General features: G+C 49.2%; 1 protein-coding gene across 17 annotated transcripts in view; it reads right to left on the bottom strand.

Annotated features, from left to right (window-relative positions):
- Positions 1-24,219, bottom strand: part of KLC1 (kinesin light chain 1) — a 66,924-nt gene that overhangs the window by 23,719 nt on the left and 18,986 nt on the right. For all 17 annotated transcript variants that reach the window (XM_070358058.1, XM_070358063.1, XM_070358072.1 and 14 more), the window contains 8 exons: positions 20,599-20,860; positions 18,095-18,325; positions 14,965-15,043; positions 14,398-14,623; positions 10,774-10,861; positions 10,064-10,165; positions 7,471-7,644; positions 7,232-7,331 (listed from right to left, as the gene is read on the bottom strand). In XM_070358058.1, the coding sequence (XP_070214159.1) occupies positions 7,232-7,331; positions 7,471-7,644; positions 10,064-10,165; positions 10,774-10,861; positions 14,398-14,623; positions 14,965-15,043; positions 18,095-18,325; positions 20,599-20,859 (1,261 nt within the window). In that variant the 5' untranslated portion in view covers position 20,860. The remainder of the gene's footprint in view (positions 1-7,231; positions 7,332-7,470; positions 7,645-10,063; positions 10,166-10,773; positions 10,862-14,397; positions 14,624-14,964; positions 15,044-18,094; positions 18,326-20,598; positions 20,861-24,219) is intronic.

Genomic DNA, 24,219 nt, shown 5'->3' with positions numbered 1-24,219 from the left:
CCACTGTGCAGAAGTTGTCCAGTGCCAGCGTTTGCAAGGCTTCTGTTTGTTTTCCATGTGATCCTTCTGAGATATTACTTTTCACAACTAGGACAGACTAGGCTTCACACTGGAGAGTAAGGACTCTGACGCAGAACCAGACCGAAGAAACGAGGAGGAAAGGACCATGTACGCGCCAATCAGTGAACAGAAGACGCAGAATCAAAGGTGCCTACCCAGACAGGGAGGTGACTGTCAAAAACACGGACAAATGCGCGAGTCTTTATAAGGAAACTTTTCGTTGTTGTTCACTGACTTGTTTCTCCAAGCATTCACTGAACGCCTACTATTTTCTGAGAGCTGGGGATTCACAGGTAAAAAAGAAATGACTTCAGTCCTCCAGCTGAGAGCTGGGGATTCACAGGTAAAAAAGAAATGACTTCAGTCCTCCAGCACCTGACTGTGAGGCGTGAGAGCAGCACTGCCTGCTGTGGCCCAGCTGACGGCGCCTGCTTTGTTTTCTAGCCCAGCTGATGGCGTGTGCTTTGTTTTCTAGCCCAGCTGATGGCGTGTGCTTTGTTTTCTAGCCTCTTTCCCAGCAGGGCCAAAACTGTGCTCCTAGCGAGCCGCAGATGCTACTCGACTTCCCTGAACACAAGCCAAGCTGAGTGTCTGCAGCAAGCCTGACCTAGTGCGTCCGGGGCTTACAGCCCCTCTGCTCGGGTTCCCAAGGCGCAGTCTTTAGCCGAGAGAAGGTGTGTTTCTTTGCAGCCCAGTCTCCCAGTGGAGCTTAGGTAAAACCCTGTAAGAAAACTTTCAACGCCAGAATCTTCACATAACACTTGGGACCATTTAGAATTTGAGGAACCCAACATTAAACAAAGTCCAAGTAGTAAGATGTTGAGAGAAAAAGTGAAAAAACTATAAATCAACATTCCTTTAAACTTTTCTTAACTTTTGAGAATGCTCACACATAACTGTTCACCCAAAACTTTCAAACAACTAATGTACCACAACACGGCAGGCAAGCTGTATTACAAGTGAAGGTTATGACATGAAAAATGCTTAAGCTTATTAGCATAAAGGAAAATAATCAGTAGATGTGATTATATGTAAAGTGTCGTTTCAACTATACAAATCAATAAGAAAAAAAGGAAGGAAAGACACTAAAAACACTGAAAGACGTATCTGGGTAATGAAATGACAGACTCTCCTGTTCACATCTCTGCACTTATTTTTGAGGTTTCCCGCAATGAGGACGTATTTCAGGCTCCGGAGAACAAGACCTGTGTCCCCACCCAATCCAACCACCCATAACTTCCCGATCTGGGCAAAGCACTGAGCTGCAGGGTCCTCACTCCTAAAATGGAGTAAGGTGTGACCCACTTCACAGAACTGCTAAGAAAAGTAACATTACAAATTTCAACTGTTTTCTTTTTTCATTGAAAGACTAGTGTATATGGTTATTAATTATTATTATGATTATTTGGTATGCCATAGGAGAAGAGTAAAACTAGTTTTAAATACTGGTTTTAAGAGTGAATGCTTGCACAGCAAAGGAAACCATAAACAAAATTAAAAGACAATCTACAGAACGGAAGAAAATATTTGCAAAGGATACAACTGATAAGGGATTAATCTCCAAAACATACAAATAGCTCTCACAATTCAGCAACACAAAAAAGAACAAACCACCCAATCAAAAAATGGTCAGAAGACCTAAATAGACGTTTCTCCAAAGACAACATACAGATCAGATCAGCAACAGGCACATGAGACGATGCTCAACATCACTAATTACCAGAGATGTCAAATCAGAGCTATAATGAGGCACCACCTCACACCTGTCAGGACGGCCATAATTAAAGTTTACAAACAATAAGTGTTGGAGAGGGTGAGGAGAAAAAGGAACCCTCCTACCCCACTGGTGTGAATATAAGGTGGTGCAGCCGCTACAGAAAACAGCCTGGAGGTTTCTCAGAAAATAGAGCCACCACATGACCCTGCCGGTCCATTCCGCGGCACACACCCGGAGAAGACGCTACTACAAAAAGACACAGGCATCCCTATGTCTAGAGCAGCACCTTTACAGTAGCCAAGACCTGGAAACAAACCAAATGTTCATTGACAAATGGACGGATAACATATATACAATGGAATACTACTCAGTCATTAAAAAAATAGAGTGAAATAATGCCATTTGCAGCAACATGGATGCAACTAGAGCGGATCATACTAAGTGAAGTCCGAAAGAGAATGACAAATAATACAAGATACCACGTACATGCAGAACCTAAATTACGACACAAAGGAACCTACCTATGACACAGAAACAAGACTCAGGGACAGAACAGACTGGGAGCTGCTGACGGGCTGGGGGAAGTGGAGAGGGAGGCCGGGTCAGCAGGCTCAACGATCACGTGGAGGACGGGCAAACCACAGGGCCCTGCCGAGCAGCACGCAGACAGTAAGTGTCCCGTGATAAACCACAGCACAAAGGACACTTTAAGAAGAATGTACATGTATTCGTGCGAATCATTTTGTTGTAAAGCAGTAATTAACATTTTAAATCTATACTTCAATTTAAAAAATAAAGCAAAAAAAAAGAAAGTGAGACTAGCCAAGGAAATTCTGAAAAGGAAGATTAATGAGAGAGCCCTCTACACATCACATGTTCTACCTTCACCCCTCCCACGCCTGCCTCACTTCAAGCCACAACAGCCAAGAAGATGTGTAACTGACACAGAATCAGTATCCGCATCAGTGGAAAGAAACAGTTCAACACAAAAACCACCCCCACCATTAACAACAGCAATGAAACCACCGACTTGATAAAGAATTTAGAATATGACCAATAAGACCTTAAGACTTAGTGGTGGGAACAGATGGATTATTCAGTTAGGGGTGCTGGCACAAAAACTGTTTAAAAATCTGAAAAAATATTTTAAATCTCAATCTTTTTTAAAAAAAAGACTAAACAGTATTTAAAACTTACTCACACTGCAGTATTCTTGCCTTAAGAACCCCACAAACAGTGTAAAAAGGCAAAAAGATATGACACTGAAAGATGAATTCCCCACGTCGGTAGGTGCCCAATAAACCACTGGAGATCAGTGGAGAAATAACTCCAGAAAGAATGAAGAGATGGCGCCAAAGTGAAAACAACGCCCAGAGTGGATGTGACTGGTGATGGAAATAAAGTCCGATGCTGTAAAGAACAATACTGCATAGGAACCTGGCATGTTAGGTCTATGAATCAAGGTAAATTGGAAGTCGTCAAACAGGATGGCGAGAGTGAATATCGATAATTTAGGATTCAGTAAACTAAAATCGACCGGGATGGGTAAATTTAATTCAGATGACCATTATATCTACTACTGTGGCCAAGAATCCCTTAGAAGAAATAGAGTAGCCCTCACAGTCAACAAAGGAGTCCAAAATGCAGTACCTGGGTGCAGTCTCAAAAACCACAGAATGATCTCTGTTAGTTTCCAAGGCAAGACCATTCAGTATCACAGTAATCCAAGTCTATGCCCCAACCAGTAATGCCAAACTTGAAGTTGAACGATTCAATGAAGACCTACAAGACCTTCTAGAACTAACACCAAAAAAAGATGTCCTTTTCATCACAGGGCACTGAAATGCAAAAGTAGGAAGTCAAGAGATACCTGGAGTAACAGTCAAGTTTGGCCTTGGGGTACAAAACGAAGCAGGGCAAAAGCTAACAGTTGTGCCAAGAGAATGCACTGGTTATAGCAAAAACCCTCTTCCAACAACACAAGAGACAACTTTACACATGGATATCACCAGATAGTCAATACTGAAATCAGATTGATTATATTCTTTGCAGCGAAGATGGAGAAGCTCTATATGGTTGGCAAAAACCAAGACCGGGAGCTGACTGTGGCTCAGATCATGAACTCCTCATTGCCAAATTCAGACTTCAACTGAAGAAAGTAGGGAAAACCACTAGGTCATTCATGTATGACCTAAATCAAATTCCTTACGATTATACAGTGGAAGTGACAGAGAGATTCAAGGGATTAGATCTGATAAGACAGAGTGCCTAAAGAACTATGGATGGAGCTTTATAACACTGTACAGAAGGTGGTGATCAAAACCATCCCAAGAAGAAGAAATGCAAAAAGGCAAAATGGCTGTCTGAGGAGGTCTTACAAATAGCTGAGAAAAGAAGAGAAGCGAAAGGCAAAGGAGAAAAGGAAAGACACACCCATTTGAATGCAGAGTTCCAAAGAATAGCAAGGAGAGTAAGAAAGCCTTCCCTCAGTGAATAAGCAAAGAAATAGAGGAAAATAGCAGGATGGGAAAGACTAGAGATCTCTTCAAGAAAATCAGAGACACCAAGGAAACATTTCATGCAAAGATGGGCACAATAAAGGCTAGAAATGGTATGGACTTAACAGAAGCTACTAAGAAGTGGCAAGAATACATAGAAGAACTGTACAAAAAAAGTCTTAATGACCCAGATAACCATGATGATGTGACCACTCACCGAGAGCCAGACATCCTGGAATGCGAAGTCAAGTGGGCCTTAGGAAGCACCACCACAAACAAAGCAAGTGGAGGTGATGGAATTCCAGCTGAGCTATTTCAAATCCTAAAAGATGATGCTGTTATCATCACAAGGAGACCAAAGTGCTGCACTCAATATGCCAGCAAATTTGGAAAACTCAGCAGTGGCCACAGGACTGGAAAAGGTCAGTTTCATTCCAAACCCAAAGAAGGCCAATGCCAAAGAAAGTTGAAACTACCGCACAATTGCACTCATCTCACACACTAGCAAAGTAATGCTCAATATTCTCCAAGCCAGGCTTCAACAGTACATGAACCGTGAACTTCCAAATATTCAAATTGGATTTAGAAAAGGCAGAGGAACCAGAGATCAAATTGCCAACATCCACTGGATCATCGAAAAAGCAAGAGATCCAGAAAAACATATATTTCTGCTTTACTGACTATGCTAAAGCCTCTGACTGTGTGGATCACAACAAATTGTGGAAAATTCTGAAAGAGATGGGAAGACCAGACCACCTGACCTGCCTCCTGAGAAATCTGTATGCAGGTCAAGAAGTAACAGTTAGAACCAGACATGGAACAATGGACTGGTTCCAAACTGGGAAAGGTAAGTACATCAAGGCTGCATAATGTCACTCTGCTTATTTAACTTATATGCCAAGTACATCATGTGAAATGCCTGGCTGAATGAAACACAAGCTGGAATCAAGATTCCCAGGAGAAATATCAATAACCTCAGATATACAGATGACACCACCCTTATGGCAGAAAGCGAAGAGGAACTAAAGAGCCTCTTGATGAAAGTGAAAGAGAAGAGGAAAAAACTCAACATTCAAAAAACTAAGATCATGGAATCTAGTCCCAACACTTCATGGCAAATAGACTGGGAAACAATGGAAACAGTAACAGACTTCATTTTCCTAGTCTCCAAAATCACTGTGGATGGTGACTGCAGCCATGAAATTAAGACACCTGCTCCTTGGAAGAAAAGCTATGACCAATCTAGACAGCATATTAAAAAGCAGAGATATTACTTTGCAGATAAAGTTCCATCTAGTCAAAGCTATGGTTTTCCAGTAGTCATGTACGGACGTGAGACATGGACCATAAAGGAAGCTGAGCGCCAAAGAACTGATGCTTTTGAACTGTGGTGCTGGAGAAGACTCTTGAGAGTCCCTTGGACTGCAAGGAGATCCAACCCGTCCATCCTAAAGGAGATCAGTCCTGAATATTCATTGGAAGGACTGATGCTGAAGCCGAAGCTCCAATACTTTGGCCACCTGATGCAAAGAACTGACTCATTGGAAAAGACCCTGATGCTAGGAAATACTGAAGGAAAAAGGAGAAGGAGATGACAGAGGATGAAATGGTTGGATGGCATCACCAACTCAATGGCCATGAATCTGAACAAGTTCGGGAGTTGGTGATGGACAGGAAGGCCTGGCGTGCTGCAGTTCATGGGGTCGCAAACAGTCAGACACGACTGAGAAACTGAAGGGAACCGACACTGCTGTTTACTGACGTCTCAGCTGTATGTACTGATCTAATCCTACTGTTCGACAAGAATCCACCTCAGTCAGGAGAAATGGATTTCCGGACAACACGCCAGGTCATGCGTTTCAATGCTGCACCACAGCAAAGAGGCCTTTGGCCTGAGAGCCATGCCCCAACAGCCAGTCAGGGCGCACCTGCACCTTTCTGTCCCACGTTCTAACGTTTGTGTGGAAGATAAATCCAAGTACAGGAAACCACTTCTAACTAGAACCCAATTAACTGGACTCCATGCTACTATTTTTAGTAGAGAGAAGTCAGCAAATGACAAGGAAAGTTAGCAAATCACTTCCCTGAGAACTTTTTTGAAGCAGCACTAAGCTGATGACCTGGAACAACCGACATCCAGCAAGGCTTCTGCAGTGAGAGGACACGGAAGCTCCCTGTGGACTGTGAGGTCCAGGGAGGTGAGCTGTGATCCGGTAGGGGCCAGGGCAGACAGAGTCCGTTTCCAGCATGACAAGCCTGAGGCATTACCATCTTCTGACAGTAAAACAGACTTACTGCTCCACTTGCTGACAGAGAAAAACTAATACACTTCTCAAAAGGTTTTCAAAAATGCTTTCCAGAAATTCTCCATAAAAGGAAGTATTTTATTAACCACAACCTCTTTTCCCCAGGAATCCTAAGGTTTCCAACACACTGGTAACAACTGTCCACATTGTCAACCCCTCTCGTCACGGCCACCGAAGGGGGAAGATGCCTCACGTCATCAGATACTGTTTTACTGAGCAGTTAAAAGTCTGACAAAATGTTTATTCCAAAACTGTGTATTAAGCACCTACAATACTTTAAGGACTATAAAGGAGGCAGGCCTCAGCTCCTTACGGCCATGAGACAGCCCAGCAGGACTGGGATGGCTGCAGAACCTGACAGGCCCCAGGTGGTGCTGCAGCTGCTGCGTGCCTGCCGGCACTGTGAGAGCCACTGGACCGCTGAACAATTCAAGAAAGCAGCTAAGGGCTCCAGGAAGGCTCTCTGGAGTTACTGCATCCAGGCTGTGCCTGAAGCAAGTGCAGACTCTGCGTGAGGGCAACCTGGAAACACGAGGCAGGTGGGCCATCGCGCTGTGACGACCTCGGTATTACCAAGTTTTAAACTGGAAATCCCTATGTTTAACACATCCTACAGCTAACCTGCTTAGAAACAAAAGTGCATCTCTTACCATCCACAGAACCGAACTCCCTTTCGTGTGCGCGAGTGAGGATCTCTTTGTACAGGGTCTCTGCCTGCTTGAACTTTCCTTGCTTCAGGTAGCAGGAAGCCTTAAAATAAAACAAAGCACTTACTACTCTTCACACGTCAGGGAAGCACATTCTCATCTGCAGGTTCAACTATGAAACAGTGCTGAGGCTTCAGGAAGCAAGGAATCTGACTATCTACAGGGCTGACCTGTCAACATACCAGGTTATTTTTTGTTTTGGCCACATTGGGGTCATCAGGTCCCAGTTTTGTCTGGTAGATCTCGAGGGCTCTCTGATAATAATATTCCACTTCTTCATACTTGCCCTGGTTCTGGCATAGTAGGGCCAAGTTATTTAACTGCTTGGCAACATCTGGGTGATCCTTTCCCAAAACCTAGGAATAAAAAATAGCATTAGAAACGCTTGTTATTTTTTTCACAGGGTACCATCCAACCCACTCCCTACCCTACCACGAGAAGGCTCTTCCTAAACATCAAGAGGACTGTGCCTTGCTTCCAGGCCTGTGATACTTAAACATCCACACATGCAGCACAAAAATAACTTAACCAGCATTAGTTGAGTCTTCTTCTTGGGGGAGGGAGGAAACTGTGCTGATTTCCTTCCCAAGCTTTGGAGTCTTGAATCCTTACAATAATCCTACATGGTAGGTAAGATTATGGACATTCTGAAGATGAAGAAACTGCATTTTATAAAGGCTATCTATATCTGACTGCCAAGTTCTAAACATGCCCAAACTCATACCCAGCCCTTTCTGACTCTAACGGCATTACACTCATTCCTGTGAAGAACAGCCTCAAAGGGAACTTCCAGCTCCTCAGCTAACATCCTACACATCCTCTCTTTAAAACCAGATTCTGTGATCACAAACCAGGTCCCTCACACTTCAAACTTCACTGCAAGGCTCTTCAAACTCAAACATGCTGTCCCAGACATCCAATACTCTTCTCCCAGCCCCACCCAGCTCCCCACTCCCACCAACAACTCACCGTGCAGGTCTCAGGTTCCCTCAGAAGGGACCTGCTTATATCCAATTTAAGGGACCCGTGAGTCCGTCCCCACCCAGTTAACTCACAAGTACATCACTTGGGTTTTTTTCTTTCTTTGCTAGTATCACTACTCAAAACCGCCTTATTTATCAATTTAGTTCTTTATCACCTGACTCTCCCCTATTAAAATGCAAGCCTCAGAGTGCTTTGTCTCCGTGTCTAGGTGTAATGTTATCTCAGCACCTAGAAAGGTGCTCGGAAAAAGCAAAGGCACCCCACTCCAGTACTCTTACCTGGAAAATCCCATGGACGGAGGAGCCTGGTAGGCTGCAGTCCATGGGGTCGGCTAAGAGTCGGACACGACTGAGCGACTTCCCTTTCACTTTCACTTTCATGCATTGGAGAAGGAAATGGCAACCCACTCCAGTGTTCTTGCCTGGAGAATCCCAGGGACGGGGGAGCCTGGTGGGCTTCCGTCTATGGGGTCGCACAGAGTCGGACACGACTGAAGCGACTTAGCAGCAGCAGCAGCAGAAAGGTGCTGGCACACAGGTGGATGAATAAACAGTGAACCTCCTCCTCCGGACCTGAACAGGCCTTCGGCCTCTCCCTCCCTCTGCACTGCCCTCTTCTCCCTGGCTGGGAAGCCCTAAGACTCGGCTCCAGACCAACTGACGGCGGGAGGCCACGTCAGCACAGCCCCAGCCCTGGACCTGAAGGAGCTGCTGCTCTACACTCTCCCTGAGCTCTCGGCCAGAAGCCAACGTCTGCCTGGTGGACCGTGCTCCCAGGGAAGGGACTGTGGCTAATTCGAAATCATCAACTCTAACCAAGTGAGGGTTCCCAAGTCCTCAATAAATGTTTGCCAGATGAGTGAGTGAATGAGAGCAAATAAACACGAAAAAACCTACAGACCATCATCTAGACTTCACAATCCACAACAGGATACATGTGTGGTTCTCCCTGATTTTAACCCCAGCCCACTCAAAACCTGAGTGGATAAATAAAAAATAAAATAAAAACTTTATTTCTTTATAACCATCACACAAATGACAGCATAGACGAAACTTTACCTGTATAACCTGATAATGAGCTTCTTTTCATTTTCCCTTTCCCAAGTACTTGCCATTATGACTCAAAATTAAATGATTAATCTCTCAATATCAATGATAAATAACATTCGATAATATGATAACATTTGATAACAATGACACACACAAATTAAAACGTCATGACGTGGACCTGCCCAGTGTCTGCAACATTTGAATACACAGTTATATGGAGTACTGTGGAAATGAACAAGACCCATTTTAAAAACACCTAATCACTATGCACTGTACTAACCGACACTAAACGTCCACGACAGTGACTCAGTCTATGCTCTGAATCATTTTCTGGTTCTCAAAAGAAAAGCTATCGCAGTAAGTTTTATAAGCATATTTGGCGACCATTTAATTTTCATGTTTTTCTTCTTGACAGGCACATGCCCCACTGCAAATGAAATGCCCCATGCCTGGCACTCACAGGCCTCAGAAATTCCTTCTTCAGCCGAGTCACTTCCAGGCCACTCTAGGCCTCAGGCTGGGAGAGCCTAGAACTCAAGGCTCCACCCTCTGCACCCCGACTGCCCCAGACCCCCAGGCAGGCCCGCCGGCCGCGCCTCAGTCTGCAGCCTGGACTGAAGGGCGCATTTTAGGTGCTTGGCCAGTGAGGATGTATCGCCACGGTCCTATCTCAAAACGTAGAGTGAATTATTTAAAAGCATAAAGTGCGGCGTTTCGGGAACAAGGACCATCTTGGGCGCACCTTCTCTCTGATCTCCAGAGCTCTCTTACACAGCGGCTCGGCTTCTTTGTACTTCCCTCTTTTGCCGTAAAGCACTGCGAGGTTGTTCAGAGTTGCTGCCACCTACCAACAGAGGGAACCAGGAAGAACGGTAAACGCCACGGCAGAGGGGACGTCAAACGTCACACACACACGACCCCCAGTGCGTGGCGGAAGTGCTCTCCAGCCGATGAAGGACCGTGTGACTCCACTCAGAGGTGAGAGAGCAACATCACTGTCCACAGTGGGCCAAAAGTAACACCAGACCATTAACAAATCAGCATCAACATGATCTTGATTATTTTTTTTTTGAATTTCACTTGGAAGCCACAAAACCAACCAAAATAGATCTATATGCAAATGTGACCAGATTTTAATAAAAAGGCAATACAAAATCTTTAGGAAAAAATTTACAGAAGGACATGCAATTTGATCCAGGATCAAAAACACCATACGTGATCCATTTGAGGGGGGTGATCAACAACATGAGTGCACGCTGAGATCCGCTCAGTGTGAGCCCCCACCCTAGGGCGCATCACTGCTTCCGAGCGAGCAAGTCCTACCTGCGCCGTCCAGTCAGAGGGCAGCTCTTAAATCTTCCCTGTTGAGTTTAACAGTGAAATGAGTTGGGTAAAAAAAAACGTATTAGGGACAGTAAAACTTGAAAAAGGATGAAGAACCAGTATACAAACCGCAGGATGATCTTTGCCCAGAGTTTTCTCGCGGATGGCCAAGGCATCGTTCAGTAGGTTAGCTGCGTCTTTATATTTATTTTGGTCTCTAAATTAAAAAACACACAATCATATGTTTACACACAGCTCACTACACCTTTTAAAATGTAATTCTGGAACTAAGGAAATAAAAGTTAAGTTTTAATTACTAAAAAAAATTAAAAGTTAGCTATTAAAACTATTAAAAACATCCCTAACAGTAGGAGAGAAAAGACTTCCTCAACAAACACGTTGGCAAGGAGAGCTGGGAGTCGGGCCTGCTAAGCTAGACCGCTGGGACAATACCGCCCCACGTGCGGAGGGGTCTGCACGTGCCCGCTGCCCCGCACAGGCAAGTGTGGCCGTGCAGACAGGGCAGGCGCAGAGCGGACCCAGCTGCCGGCCGCACGGCCTGGCGCGTCACGTGGCCGCCTCAACCAGCCCACTGCAAAGGAAGGACGTAACTCACAGAGCCGCTCTAAGAGGCTAATGATTTGCCAAAGCAGCAGCTCAGGGTGGGGCGGAGGGGCCTGCTGACAGTGGGGAGACGGAAGCAGCTGGGGCCCAGCCCAGCCCCCTGCGTTTAAGTGCTACCGACTGACCGAAGGGCTGCAAAGCAGTCACGCACTGTGTGACACTGTGTGACACGGAGCGCGCACACCACTCCAGCGCTCGAGGACAGCCACCCAGCAAGGCTCCGCCCGCACCGCCCGGAGAGAGGGCTGAGGCTGCTGGTCCTCAAAGGGCACTGACTCCCTGGAGTAAAGGTTTTCTATTATATTAAACTTACATTATCATCTTATACTATGTTATATTATTAACATCTTATATTAAACTGACTCAAACGTTCTGTGAAAGTCAGCAGGTATGACACAGACCCAGTTAAATACAGCCACAGCCAGCCCCCAGCGCTGAGAGTGCGATGGCTCAGACCAAGCAGGCACACTGAGCGCTGCTCTAAGACAGACCCGTCACAAAACGCCAGGGACTGTCACTCAGCCTTGAGGGCGTCACGCCAAGAGCAAGCGCGGCAAACCACAGCCGGAACCAGTCACAAACCCGGCCCTTCCCCAGACCCGCTGAGTCAGAAATTCAGGGGGCGGGGCTCAGCACGCATTCCACAAGCCCATCCAAACATTCAAACTCAAATGAAAACCAATGTACACCTTGCCAGCATTAAAATAAATCCCAATACAGAAGTGGGCGGGATCACAGAAGGCCCAAACAACTAAAAATGCAGAATCACAGAACACAGATTAACACACAAAGCTGTATGTCTCCGTAATAAAGAGCAGGCGATAACCAGCCCCGCCCCAGGCTGGCGAGGGTTGGGGACTGTGAGCTGGCACCACCTTCCTCAGCAGCTGGGCAATCTGTATCAAGAAGCGTGTAAGGTGAAGACTCTTACCACTCAGGAATTGACACTGAAAAAAATTCAAAATCTTTTGCCCAAAACATGTTCATCAGTATAATATTAATACCCGTCCCCCAAAGAGCTTAAAATTAAACGTCCCTTAATAGAAGAAAGCTAAAATACTGAGTCATGGCTCAGCTCTGGGACTCAGCACTGAATACAGTGTGAACACAGACACAGCTGCTGGTTTCAAACATCCTGCTGACATGAGTGAACCCTCACGCTACAGGACCAAGGAGAAAGAGGAGAGGCCATCAAATTCCTAGAGTGTCTACGTGACCACGCCTTCTACGTACCACGGTCCCAGTCACGTTCTACATGCGGTTTTCACCTAACTCACGCACAATAAAAATATCTAGGATTAGCTGGAAACACTCCCTCGCTCTCGATGGTTCACTCCCCTTCACAGACCCTCCGGCTCCTGTCTGCACCCCACTCAGTGCCCAGCTCCAACCCCAGCAGATCCTGTGGCCCGGCCCCCACCCCGCTCTGTCCTCCCCTCTCCCACAACTCTCTTCTGAGACCCAGCCGCTGGGCACAGGCACGTTCAAGCACTCCCCTGCAGCCCCATGGCCTACTCCCACCACACTCCCGCTGCTCTGCCCCGTGGGACGCAGGAGTAAGTCCCCAGCACACCCTGCAAGGCCCCAGAAAGCACTCGCACCCCTCCACTAGGCCTCCGTAATCCTCCCAACTAGAAGGCAGCTCCCCATCAGCACTTCTGTGTTGTTTTACTTTATTATTTATTGGCCATGCTGCAAGGCTTGCAAGATCTTGGTTCCCCGACCAGGGACTGAACTTGGGCCCTGGCAGTGGAAGCACCGAGAACTAAACCCTGGGCTGCCGTGGAACCCCGACGCCTGCACTATTCTATTGATGACAGTCTCCTTGCTTCTATAATTACATGAACGTAACCAGCCTATTCTCTAAACAAGGTTCTAAGCTCCTTTAGAAACACTTAGGTGATGCTATCTATTTCACACTGCCAGGTAACATCACCTTTCATAACCCTTGCAACCCTTCTGAGGCTCAGAAAAGCTAAGGGCTCCGGACAACGCCTTCAGTCTAGTGGCCACTTAGCAGAGATACAAACTGAATTCTCCTGACTTCCAATTCAGTATCCTGCTTTCTCCTTGAGAACAGGTGTTACGTATTCATCTGTACAGTCTCACAGGAACCAGCCTGAAGTTTTACATACACTTGGGTCTCAAAAATGTCTGCTGACCTGTAAACAATCAAACTAACGAAGAAACAAGGTGCCGCTCCCTGAAATCCACCACGCTGGAGCAGCCACCGCAAACCAGTCCTGCCCTGGGAGTAACTGCCCCCTCCACAGGGGCAGCTCACCGACCTGCTCCGTTTCAGCTCAGCTCAGCGAAGGGCTCTGGTGGACCACTGCCCGGGGCCACAGGCGAACAACTGAACTCCACTCAGTGAGTTCACCAAGGGCTTCCGAGTTAGGAAACACGCTCAAGGACGTAACTCAAGGCAGAAACGAGACAACCTGGTCCTTAACGTCAAGGAATCAGGATTCCAGGAGAAGAGATGACAAAATTCAAATGAGGATGCCAAGAACAGAGCAGGAGCTATGAGAGAGGTGGGGCCGAGGGTTACGGGGCCAACAGGGGACGGGCGTGCGGAGCCCTGGAGTCAGGAAGGAGGGCTGACGGGGATCGGAGAGGTGGGGGGACAGGGCACACAGAGCCCTGGAGTCAGGAAGGAGGGCTGACGGGGATCGGAGAGGTGGGGGGACAGGGCACACAGAGCCCTGGAGTCAGGAAGGCTGACGGGGATAAGAGAGGTCGGGGGACAGGGCGCACAGAGCCCTGGAGCCAGGAAGGAGGGCTGACGGGGATCGGAGAGGGTGGGGGACAGGCAGGAGTCGTCGGGGGCTATTCTGGGCCAAGGGAGCCTGGTACACCAAGTACTGTGGGGAAAAATAACCAGCAGTCTAGAGTGGCCTGAGGGAAGAAGACTGGCCCAGGCGTCCCAGGCAGCATCCGCTCTACAGGGTGACGTTCCTGCCAGGGAGCAGCTCTGTGTTCTGAACTGAACCCCTGACTGTTTTGAAGACAAATGGATGGTAAGGCTGGAGAAGCAGCTCAGAGCAGGTTATAGAAACACATTCTCGGGGCAAGTTCATTGGAAATGCTGTCTGGGTGGAGTGAAGAGGAAAAAACGAGACTACTAGCCTGTACACCAGGGCCAGGATGTTGAGCATGGTGGCCACGTCAGGGTGGTCGTGGCCCGAGGTCTTCTCCAGGTCCTCCAGGGCCTGCTTGCAGAGGGGCACGGCCACCTCGTAGCGGCCCTGCGAGGCGTACTGGATCACCAGGTTGTGCAGGGTGCGCAGCCGCGCGGGGATCTCGTAGCCGCCCTGCTGCGCGGCTGCCGCTGCGCTGCTGTGCTGCTGCTGGACTGCGGAGAGAGGCCAGTTTAGATGCGGGGAGGCCGCACGGGACACCAACCAGAGCCTCCTTCGCAGCCTGTCGGGCGGGGGTGCTGCACACCCCCACTGCAAAGCGAGGCTGCCGCGGCCCCAGGAGGACCCCCCTCCTCCACACACTGAGAACCCAGACCCCGGGGGAAATGGCGGCCCACTCCCCTTTACTAGGGGCCGGCTGAACACGCGACCTGTGAGGCAGTCTGTGTGCATGTTCGCGCTCTTGCGAGGCAGGCTGCAAGCACCCACTAATAACAGCAATTACCCCCAAGAGGAGAGGCCACCTCCCGCCCACCGGCCCCCACTCCCAACTCACTTCCTTGACCGGGGTCGTCATCATCATTTGGGAAGAGGTCATCCAAAGGTTCCTTGGTGGAATCAGCGTCTTTGTCCTCCTATGAAACCAACCCTGGACAGTTAGTTTCACGAATATTATAAAAGCTGCACTGGATATCTTTGACATAAATTTCATTTTAATTAAAAATAAAAAAGACAGTTCTCTTTCCAGATCAAATCAAGGATTAGCCACAATTTGCTTTATCTATCGGTTTAGGAAAGAGCAATGGGAAGTCTGCTGGCCTGAACTCAAAGTACCTGTGTAGGCTGGAGCCACAAACAGACCACGAAGGCACCTCTGTGCCTGAGTCGCCAACCGGGCCCCAGGAAGTGCAAAGAGCAGGGAGCGCTTTCTTATCTTACTTGGAAGCAAGTGATTAAAATGGCCAATCTCTGAAGACTGCGGAACTGGTGGGATGGACAACCCCTCCACACCCAGCACCACACAGGACCCCTAAGGGCGGTGTGACAGCCTGTGACTGGGTCCCACCCAGCACCACACAGGACCCCTAAGGGCAGTGTGACAGCCTGTGACTGAGTCGCCCAGAGAGGAGCCCTCAGGTAGAGACAGTGATCAGACGATGGGATGAACGGACAGCAGTTCAACCAGGTAAGAACTCGGCATCACCCTGGCACAGGAGGACACCAGGCTCCTCTGGAGGGGACACCCTGAGGGGTACACACCACGTTTCCAACATTCCTGAGCGGGATCCTGGGACGAGTGGGAAACGCCACCAAGGACTCTGCAGAGATCATGAGCAAAGTGGACTCTGGGCTGCAGAGGAGACGAGGCGTGGCACCCTGCTCAGCCTCCCAGGTGTGGCCCTGGCCCCAAAAGGAGAGCCCTCAGGCCAGGGAGATGCACCAGCAGCGCGAGGAGGAGCAGGGATGGGAAGAGAAGGTACCACGGGCGTGCCCTGAAAGGGGAGGCGGGGCTGGCTCACCGCATCTCTTCTCCAAGCCAGACACGTTTCCAAATTAGAAAGTATTAGAAAGTTTTAAATGTCTCTGAATCTGAGACAGCAGCTTTCCGCTGCTCAGTGTCACCTCATTTTCCAGGTGAATCAACTATTCTTATTTGCACAGCAGCCTCCAGGAGTGTCTTTAAAATCAAAACATCAGCTGCTCCTGACTTAGAGATGCAAGAGAGAAGTACAGCAAGTCTAATGCAACAGGGCGCTCTGGACTAACCATGGCCCAAATCATGGGGAAGCCGCAACCCCATGTGACGGCATGTAGAGACGGGGTTCTGGGAGGGAACCGGTTAGAAACACCACGAGGCTGAGGCCCTGGTGCTGGGCCCTGAAACACCAGGCGAGCTCCCCTGCCCCGTGCGTCCATCGCACGGTGTGAGGGCACAGTCAGAGGGCAGCTGTCTGAAAGCGGGGAAGAGTCTTACCCAGCAACCAGCCCTGGGGCACCCTCATCTTGGACTCCCCGCTTCCAGACCTATGACCAAACTCGTGGTCTGTGGTTTAAGCCACCTAGCCCAAGGTATTTTGCACGCAGCCCAAGCTAAGACACAGAGTAAGTGCAGGTCTGCTCGTGCAACGCACAAACTATTCTAACAGATGGGACGCGGCTTCAGACTGGAGACACAAACGCACAACTCTCAACGGTATACAGATCACGTAGTGATCACGCCTAGAACTACACAGACGTTAAACAAATCTTATCTCCAAACACGGTGTGAAATCCTGGACTGGACCCTAGAGAGGAAAAGGGACGTAATGAAGCACTGGGGAACTCAAACAAAGGCTGTAGTTCTGTCCACAGTGATCGGCAAAGGCACGCTCTCACTTCGGGCACACGCACTGCTACGCACTGAACGTCTGTCCCTGCCCCCCAATTGATATGCTGAAGCCCTAAAGCTCAATGTGATGATATCTGGGGGTAACACGGATCAGAGGCAGGCCTGAGGGTGGGGGCCCCGTGATGACATCGGTGCCGTGACAGCAACAGGAGGAGACAAGCAACCAGGAGGCCGTGTGACGACACACCAGGAGGAAGGCCCTCGCCAAGGCTCCAACAAAGCTGTCACCCTGCTCAGTCTCGGAGTTCCAGCTTCCAGAAGCAGGAGAAACAAGTATCTGCTGTCTGAGCCGTGCAGCCTGTCGCTCTCTGGAGACAGACATGGCCTGAGTCAGCTCAGACACGTGCTGCGGAGATACCAGGCGCAGCATGAGGAGACTCAGAGTGGAGATGCTCAGGCGCGTCCGACTCTGTGGCCCGTGGACCGCAGCCCACCAGGCTCCTCCGTGCGTGGGTTTCTCCAGGCAAGAACACTGGAGTGGTGCCATCTCCTCTCCAGGGGACCTTCCCGACCCAGGGAAAGTGAGTGAAGGGTATATGGGGATTCTCTTCACAGGACCATTGCAACTTTTCTGTGAATCTAAAATCATTCCAAAATAAAAAAGGTTACTCTTCTAAAAAGTTAACTGAATCAGAAACAATAGTAACAGAGACTGGGATGAAAATCCAGAGAGCACCAAGAGAAGGAGAAAAAGACCAAGACCCTGGGGAACCCTCACACTCCAGGAACCCCAAGACAGGCCAAGGCAGTCGCATGAGCGAGCGAGCAGAAGGACCAAGCGGTGTCCTGGGCGTGGGGGCGTCTCAAAGACAAAGCCAAGATCCCCCACAAACCACAGAGGCATCCCAAGCCCGGACAGTGGGGGCTGGACGGGCACTGGGGGCGTGTCAAAGACAAAGCCAAGATCCCCCACAAACCACAGAGGCATCCCGAGCCCGGACGACAGGGGGCTGGACAGGCACTGTTGATGGCGCGTCCAGTGGCGGGCTGGGCGGGGAGCCAACAGCAAGCGCCAGGGGCGCCCAGCAGATCTCAGGCCGGGACAGCCCTCACCGAAGGCAATGGCTCCTCTCTGCATTTATTTTGTATTTACCAAGCACTTTTACATTTTCTGACGATTGTTCAAAATAAACACGTATGAGAAAAGTACTCCAAAGAGAACGTGTACGACTCTCCCAGGGACTCAGCCCCAGGACCCTTAGCCCCGGGTCGTGTCACACGCAGGCTCTGGAGGGGAAAGAACCGCGGCGGCGGGAGGGCGCCACCGCCAACCCTGTGCTCCTGCGGGACCACTCACCGAAGGGGAGATGTCGTCATCGTACTTTTTCAGCTGATTCATGAATTCCAGATGCTTCTTCTCTTCCTCCAGCTGAGCCACAGACTGCTCGCTCTTCTGCAGCTTCTGCTGAGTGTTGGCCAGCTCATCCCGCAGCCACTGGTTCTCCTGGCACAGACGCCGCACCTGTGCACGCAGCTTCTGCTTCTCCGACTCCACGGCGTTCAGGTGGTTTGACAGCGCCATCATGACCTGGACCGACAGAGACGCTGATGGCACTGCAGCGCTCAGCCTAACAAACGCTACCTCCCGCCTCCGCAAGCGCCCTGGGGCTGCAGCTCCAGCTCACCCTCGCAGACGCGTGCTCCGGAGAACGTACAAGCAGTCTGCTGTTTACTATTTCCACCCTCAGTCACCAGCCACATGCAGGGCATGATCAAGAATGTTACACGCTCATCTCTCTCTGCCTCTGCCTCTCTGCTCACCCCACTCCCCAGCCTGCTGAAGATACAGCAAGGAGGCATCCCTCGGCAAACCAAGAGGGCTCCCACCAGAAGCCAACCATGCTGATACCCTGACCTCGAACTTGCAGCCTCCAGAACTGTGGAAAACAAATGCCCACTGCTGAAGCCCTGACCTGACGGCATTCTGTTCTAGCAGCCAGATCTGACTGAGACAACAGCTAAATTAAACGCCTCTTCCTTCTCTCTTGAAAAAAAAAAAAAGAATATTGACATGCTCAGAACATGTATAAAAAAATTACAGTTTTTTTCTATCTGAAAGCACCTCTAACGGACTAGCAGTGGACAGGCGGCTACTGTTCTACTGAAGCCGTGTTTTCATTTTCTATCTAGGTGGTGCCAAGAGAATTTCTCAGAGACTCTCTGCCGTGAGCAAACGCCACGCACACACACACACACATGTGCAGAGTGGGCTGGTTACGGGGCAAGTCGCCCTCGCCACTGCAGGGGAAGGCAGGGAGGCTCTGTGGCCAACAGTGAGAGCCGTGACGCCCTGATGCACTTGCAGGCGGAGGTGCCCACTGGGCTCTGCCGGGGGTGCACTGATGGGCCTCAGGGAAGGGCCTGCCTGGGGCAGAGACAAGCTCCTGGGAGGACACGGGCTGCGGAGGAAGGCTGGCTTCGGTCAGTCTGTCCTCTGCAGTCCGTGCACCTACCCTGCCTTCTTATTACCCTCCCAGGTCTAAAACCTCAAAGTCTAGGATAGGGGGCTCTTTCCTCCTCTTCCTTTTAACTCCAGTATCTGCCAGCCTGACAAAGGAGGTTCACACTCACAGTGAGCTGCTGGCCAACACTCTTTCATCCTTCTTCCTTAGGCATAAGAACCTGGAACTTTAAGGGGAAAGGCTCCATCCTCCAGCGTCCCTCACAACTAGATGTGCCCGTGGAATCAATGAAATGTAAGCAGAGTGCCAGGCACAGTTCAAGGAAGCAGAGGGAGGCACGACCTTCCTGCACCCTTCACAGTCACAAGACTGGGTCATGGGGCTGCAGCTGGACTGTCTTGTTCCACGAGACAGGCGGGCCGGGGTGCAGGGCAGCAGGGGCAGGGACCCAACAACCATGCAGCTCTAGAGCCTGGGCTAGGACGGGGTCTGGTCTGTACAGACACAACCGAGCAGTTGCTGGCGTGGGGCATGGCTTTCTGGGGAGAGGCGGGGCACCTGAGGCAGTCGCGGGCTGGAAGTGAGTGCAGCCCGTCTGCATGTCCCCCCGTGTCGCTGAGGGGCATCTCCGCCCGCTCCTGGAAAGGGAAGCAGGGCCATCTGGGACAGCCCACACGGTTATGTGGTCTACATCCGACTCTGACATTTGAGCCGCTGCTTTTGCTTCTTGTGCACCGAATCAAACCCTAACTGACACAAAGGGTTACCTCTGTTTTCACATTATTTTTTAAAACTGAGGCATGATCATGTATGGATGTGAGAGTTAGACAGTGAAGAAGGCTGAGCGCCGAAGAATCGATGCTTTTGAACTATGGTGTTGGAGAAGACTCTTGAGAGTCCCTTGGACTGCAAGGAGATCCAGCCAGTCCATACTGAAGGAGATCAGCCCTGGGTGTTCTTTGGAAGGAATGATGCTAAAGCTGAAACTCCACTACTCTGGCCATCTCATGCGAAGAGCTGACTCATTGGAAAAGACTCTGATGCTGGGAGAGATTGGGGGCAAGAGGAGAAGGGGACGACAGAGGATGAGATGGCTGGATGGCATCACTGACTCGATGGACGTTGAGTTTGGGTGAACTGCGGGAGTTGGTGATGGACAGGAAGGCCTGGCGTGCTGCGATTCATGGGGTCGCAAAGAGTCGGACATGACTGAGCGACTGATCTGATCTGATCGGATCGGATGCCCAAATCAATCATCATTTTCATAGCATACATAACCCACATATAAGCTGATTTCGATTATTCTGTAAGTATCTACCCTCTAGTTTAAACCTCGATTTCAAACAAAGTCTCCATTTTCCCAGACTGGCAAGTTCATGGTCACCTCATGAGGCCATACCTGAGCCTCACTCAGGCCAAGCTCCAACATCTCCAGTGACTTTCGGATCATGTTTGATTTCTCCTCCACCAGATTACTTTCGTCATCTTTCTTCAAACACTTTAGTGTCTCCAGTAAACTCTGCAAAATGGAATTATGCTCATTCTTCAGAGCTTCCAGCCCCTGGATTACTTGCTTTGTCTTGGAAATAATTTCATCCTGCGTGAGCTTCTCCAACTTGTCTTCCTTCATGTACACCATTGTGGACATGTTGTCATACATTCTAGAACACAAAAAGAAGAGAGTCAGACATCGCATTACAGGCTTAATTTATGTTACACCTCTAGTAAAGTACACACATGAAGACTTTTAAATCAGCATTTTTACAGGTGAATAATAAGTAAGTACATTATGACTTGTTGCCTTGAAATACTACACTACACTGTTTGTTTCTCCTTCGCAGACCAAATTAATTACTTTTCTGGCTTCTGTCTGAATTTTTTTACAGGAATGAGAGTAACGACAAGCATCAAAAGCAGCAGAACATCCGCATGGCATTTCCAAGACACACGGCCTCAGTGAGCAAACTTCCCTCTGAGTGTTTACCAGCTGTTTTCTCCTCAATGAAATGCAGAAGGGTCAGTAAATTCCATCACATATTTGCCAGATAAAACCTTGAGAAAGAGTCACAGCTAGAAAAAGAGAAACCAGCAAAGGAATGCAGAGCAATCAGAGCGGCAAGAGGACTGCGCCTGACTGCAGCCTGGTGGCACGGGGCATGACCAGTGCTGGGAAGACTCCGGGCGGACGTCTCTGGTGGTCTAGTGGAGAAGCATCTGCCTGCCAACGTGGGGGACACGGCGTCCGCAGGCTGCAGAACTGAGCCCGTGAGCCACGACTGAGCGCTCGCTCTAGAGCTGGGAGCCGCAGCAGGAACAGCTCCCACACTGCGACCAGAGAAAACCCACTGGCTGCCGGGAGCCGGCGAGAGACATTCCACTCGTGACAAAGGTCATTAGGAAGGAGGCTCGGCATATGCAAAGGCAGGATTGAGCCTCAGGAGTCCCCCTGGATATTCTCGAGCATCTACCCCCAAAAAAACCAGAGTCTGCCTACTTTATTGCTTTGTGCTCTCACCTCTGACTTTACTGGGGGCTGTCCCCTACCACCATCTCGCTCTCTCTGACAAAGAGTTAACTTACAGTTCCAATTAATAAAGTTCCTGGGCAATTAGGAGTGTTTAAATCCAAACCCCTCAGATAGCTCTCTAACTCGCCTGACAACTTTACCCGGACTCCTACAGCTATGCATACGATTGTTTACAGTCTCCCAGCCTCGAGAGGCACGGGAAGCTTAAGATGTTCAAATAGCTTAGAGCCTCTCAGAGAGTTAGAAACTGTCAGAATAAAACTAGTAAAAGATTTCATTGATGAACCAATGCTTTCTGCCAAGTTTTCACATCCCCTGTATTGTATCCTTGAATGTGTATTAATTAATATAGTTGGTATGTAGAAAAAATAAGTAGTGGCCTTGGTGTTAGTAACTTTAGACCCTTAAGGTAATAAATTCTTTCCTTTGTTGTAAACCCATTACACATCCGCCCTATAGGAATGCAATTTTATCTTCGGAAGATGGCGCCAAACCTTAAAATAATTACTCTTAGAGAAAATAAGTCTTTGTTGATAAGTCGTTGTCAAGAGTCATAAAATGTTAATAAGCCTTCTGGCCAGAAAATGATGTAAATCACCTAAACCATTTGTATACGATAAATTTGCAGGAAAGAAACCCTGGTTTTTGATAAGGATCAAAGACTGCTGACTTTGCATCCCCTATTATCCTCTATGTGTAACTTAGGGTATATAAGCCCCTGTTGAAAATAAAGCTACGGGCCTTGCTCACCAACGCTTGGTCTCCCCATGTCATTCTTCCCCTCAATTTCCAGCTGAGTGTCCATCTGGAGCGCAGATATCCTCTGCGACCATTTATTTGCCTGGGCTTCTAAGACCCACTCGAGGTGTCTAAGGTGGGGCACCTTCCGCTATTCGAGAGGGCGCCTGCGGCCTCTGTGGTCAGAGCTAACCTGGTGTCACGGGTTATATTGATTTTCCGCGTAAACCAAGCTACTCAGCTTCTTTTCTCCACTGAATTTTCCTACTGAGCTATCCTCATTCTATTACTCTTTATATCTTTGATGAATACATACATAAATAGTCGCCGGCGCCGTCTCCCCTTCGAATACCCTGGATCAGCCGGGGCTGGTCCCTGGCAACTGGCAGCAACCAAGACCCAGCACAGCCGAGAAGGTAAACAATTAAACAAGAAGGGCACGGCATAACACGACGTCAGCAAAGTGGTGACGACAGCTGAAACGAAGCAACGGCTCTTTCTACTATCATCTCTTAGCTTTCAGTGTCTGCCTTTAAACCCCACAATTCATTTGTTTTAAGGCCATAAACAGTGACCATCAGGAAAGCCTGTTCAGGAGAGTGACAGGGATGGAAGTCGGAATCATCGTGTCAGGGTGACCTCCCGCAGAGCACCTGCGACTCCAGAACCTCTGTTCTCTCGTATCTTATACCCCCGTGGGTGTGAGCTCCATCTATAAGGCAGGAGGACTCGACCCTGTGGCCTGCCGGATGCACACTACCCAGGACAGCTCCTGTGCCCACAGACCATCCAGTGAATGGATGGACTGACAGACGCCGGGCACAGGGAACAGGCTTTTTGGCAGGATCTCAGTTCCCTGGTGGCTCAGACAGTAAAGCGTCTATCTACAATGCGGGAGACCCAGGTTCAATCCCTGGGTTGGGAAGATCCCCTGGAGAAGGAAATGGCAATCCACTCCAGTACTATTGCCTGGAAAATCCCATGGACAGAGGAGCCTGGTAGGCTACAGTCCATGGGGTCGCAGAGTCGGACACGACTGAGACTTCACTTTCACTTTCAGTCACCAAGCAGGGACTGGACTCAGGCACAACAGTGAAAGCAAAGTCCTCATTCCCAGGGAGCAGTGTGGAGGCGGGAATACAGACAGGCGTTCCAGGATTCGGGAGGGAGGCTCGGAGACCCCTGCACTCTAACGGCAGGAGCAGGGGTGGGCGGGGGGGACACTGGGGCCACACAGACACGCTGCACTCACTTTCCAGCCCACGACCGCCTCAGGTGCCCCGCCTCTCCCCAGACAGTCACGCACCGCGCCAGCAACTGCTCGGTCGTGTCTGTACAGACCAAACCCTGTCGGGCTCTAAGGATGGGCAGTGTCACACCTCTTCAGGTCGTAGCAGTAGCTGAAAAGGGAAGGGGGACCGTCTTGTTCACGAAAAAGAGAAAGGGGAACAGAGTGTTTACATAAAAGTAGGAAAACCACACAAGGCAGACTTTACTACAGGAACAAAAGCGAGACAAAATGAAAAGAACGGCCACTTTAATTAAGGAGATGCCTCAAGTAAGTAAATCCATTTAAAGAAACCCAACTTTAATTCTTTAAGGAATATGTAACACCACCAGCCACAGGGCACTGCGTGCTCACACACTCCTGTAACAGTTTTACCACACACAAGAATAACGAGTACAAACGTTATGTGGATGCACGCATGTGCGCACGCACACAGCCCACCCCTCAAAAACAGTCACTTAAGGCAG

The sequence above is a fragment of the Bos mutus genome, chromosome 21, assembly GCF_027580195.1.
Source record: "Bos mutus isolate GX-2022 chromosome 21, NWIPB_WYAK_1.1, whole genome shotgun sequence".
Lineage (NCBI taxonomy): Eukaryota > Metazoa > Chordata > Mammalia > Artiodactyla > Bovidae > Bos > Bos mutus.
The sequence above is the reverse complement of the archived record's forward strand: the minus strand, read 5'-3'. Positions and strand labels throughout refer to the sequence as shown.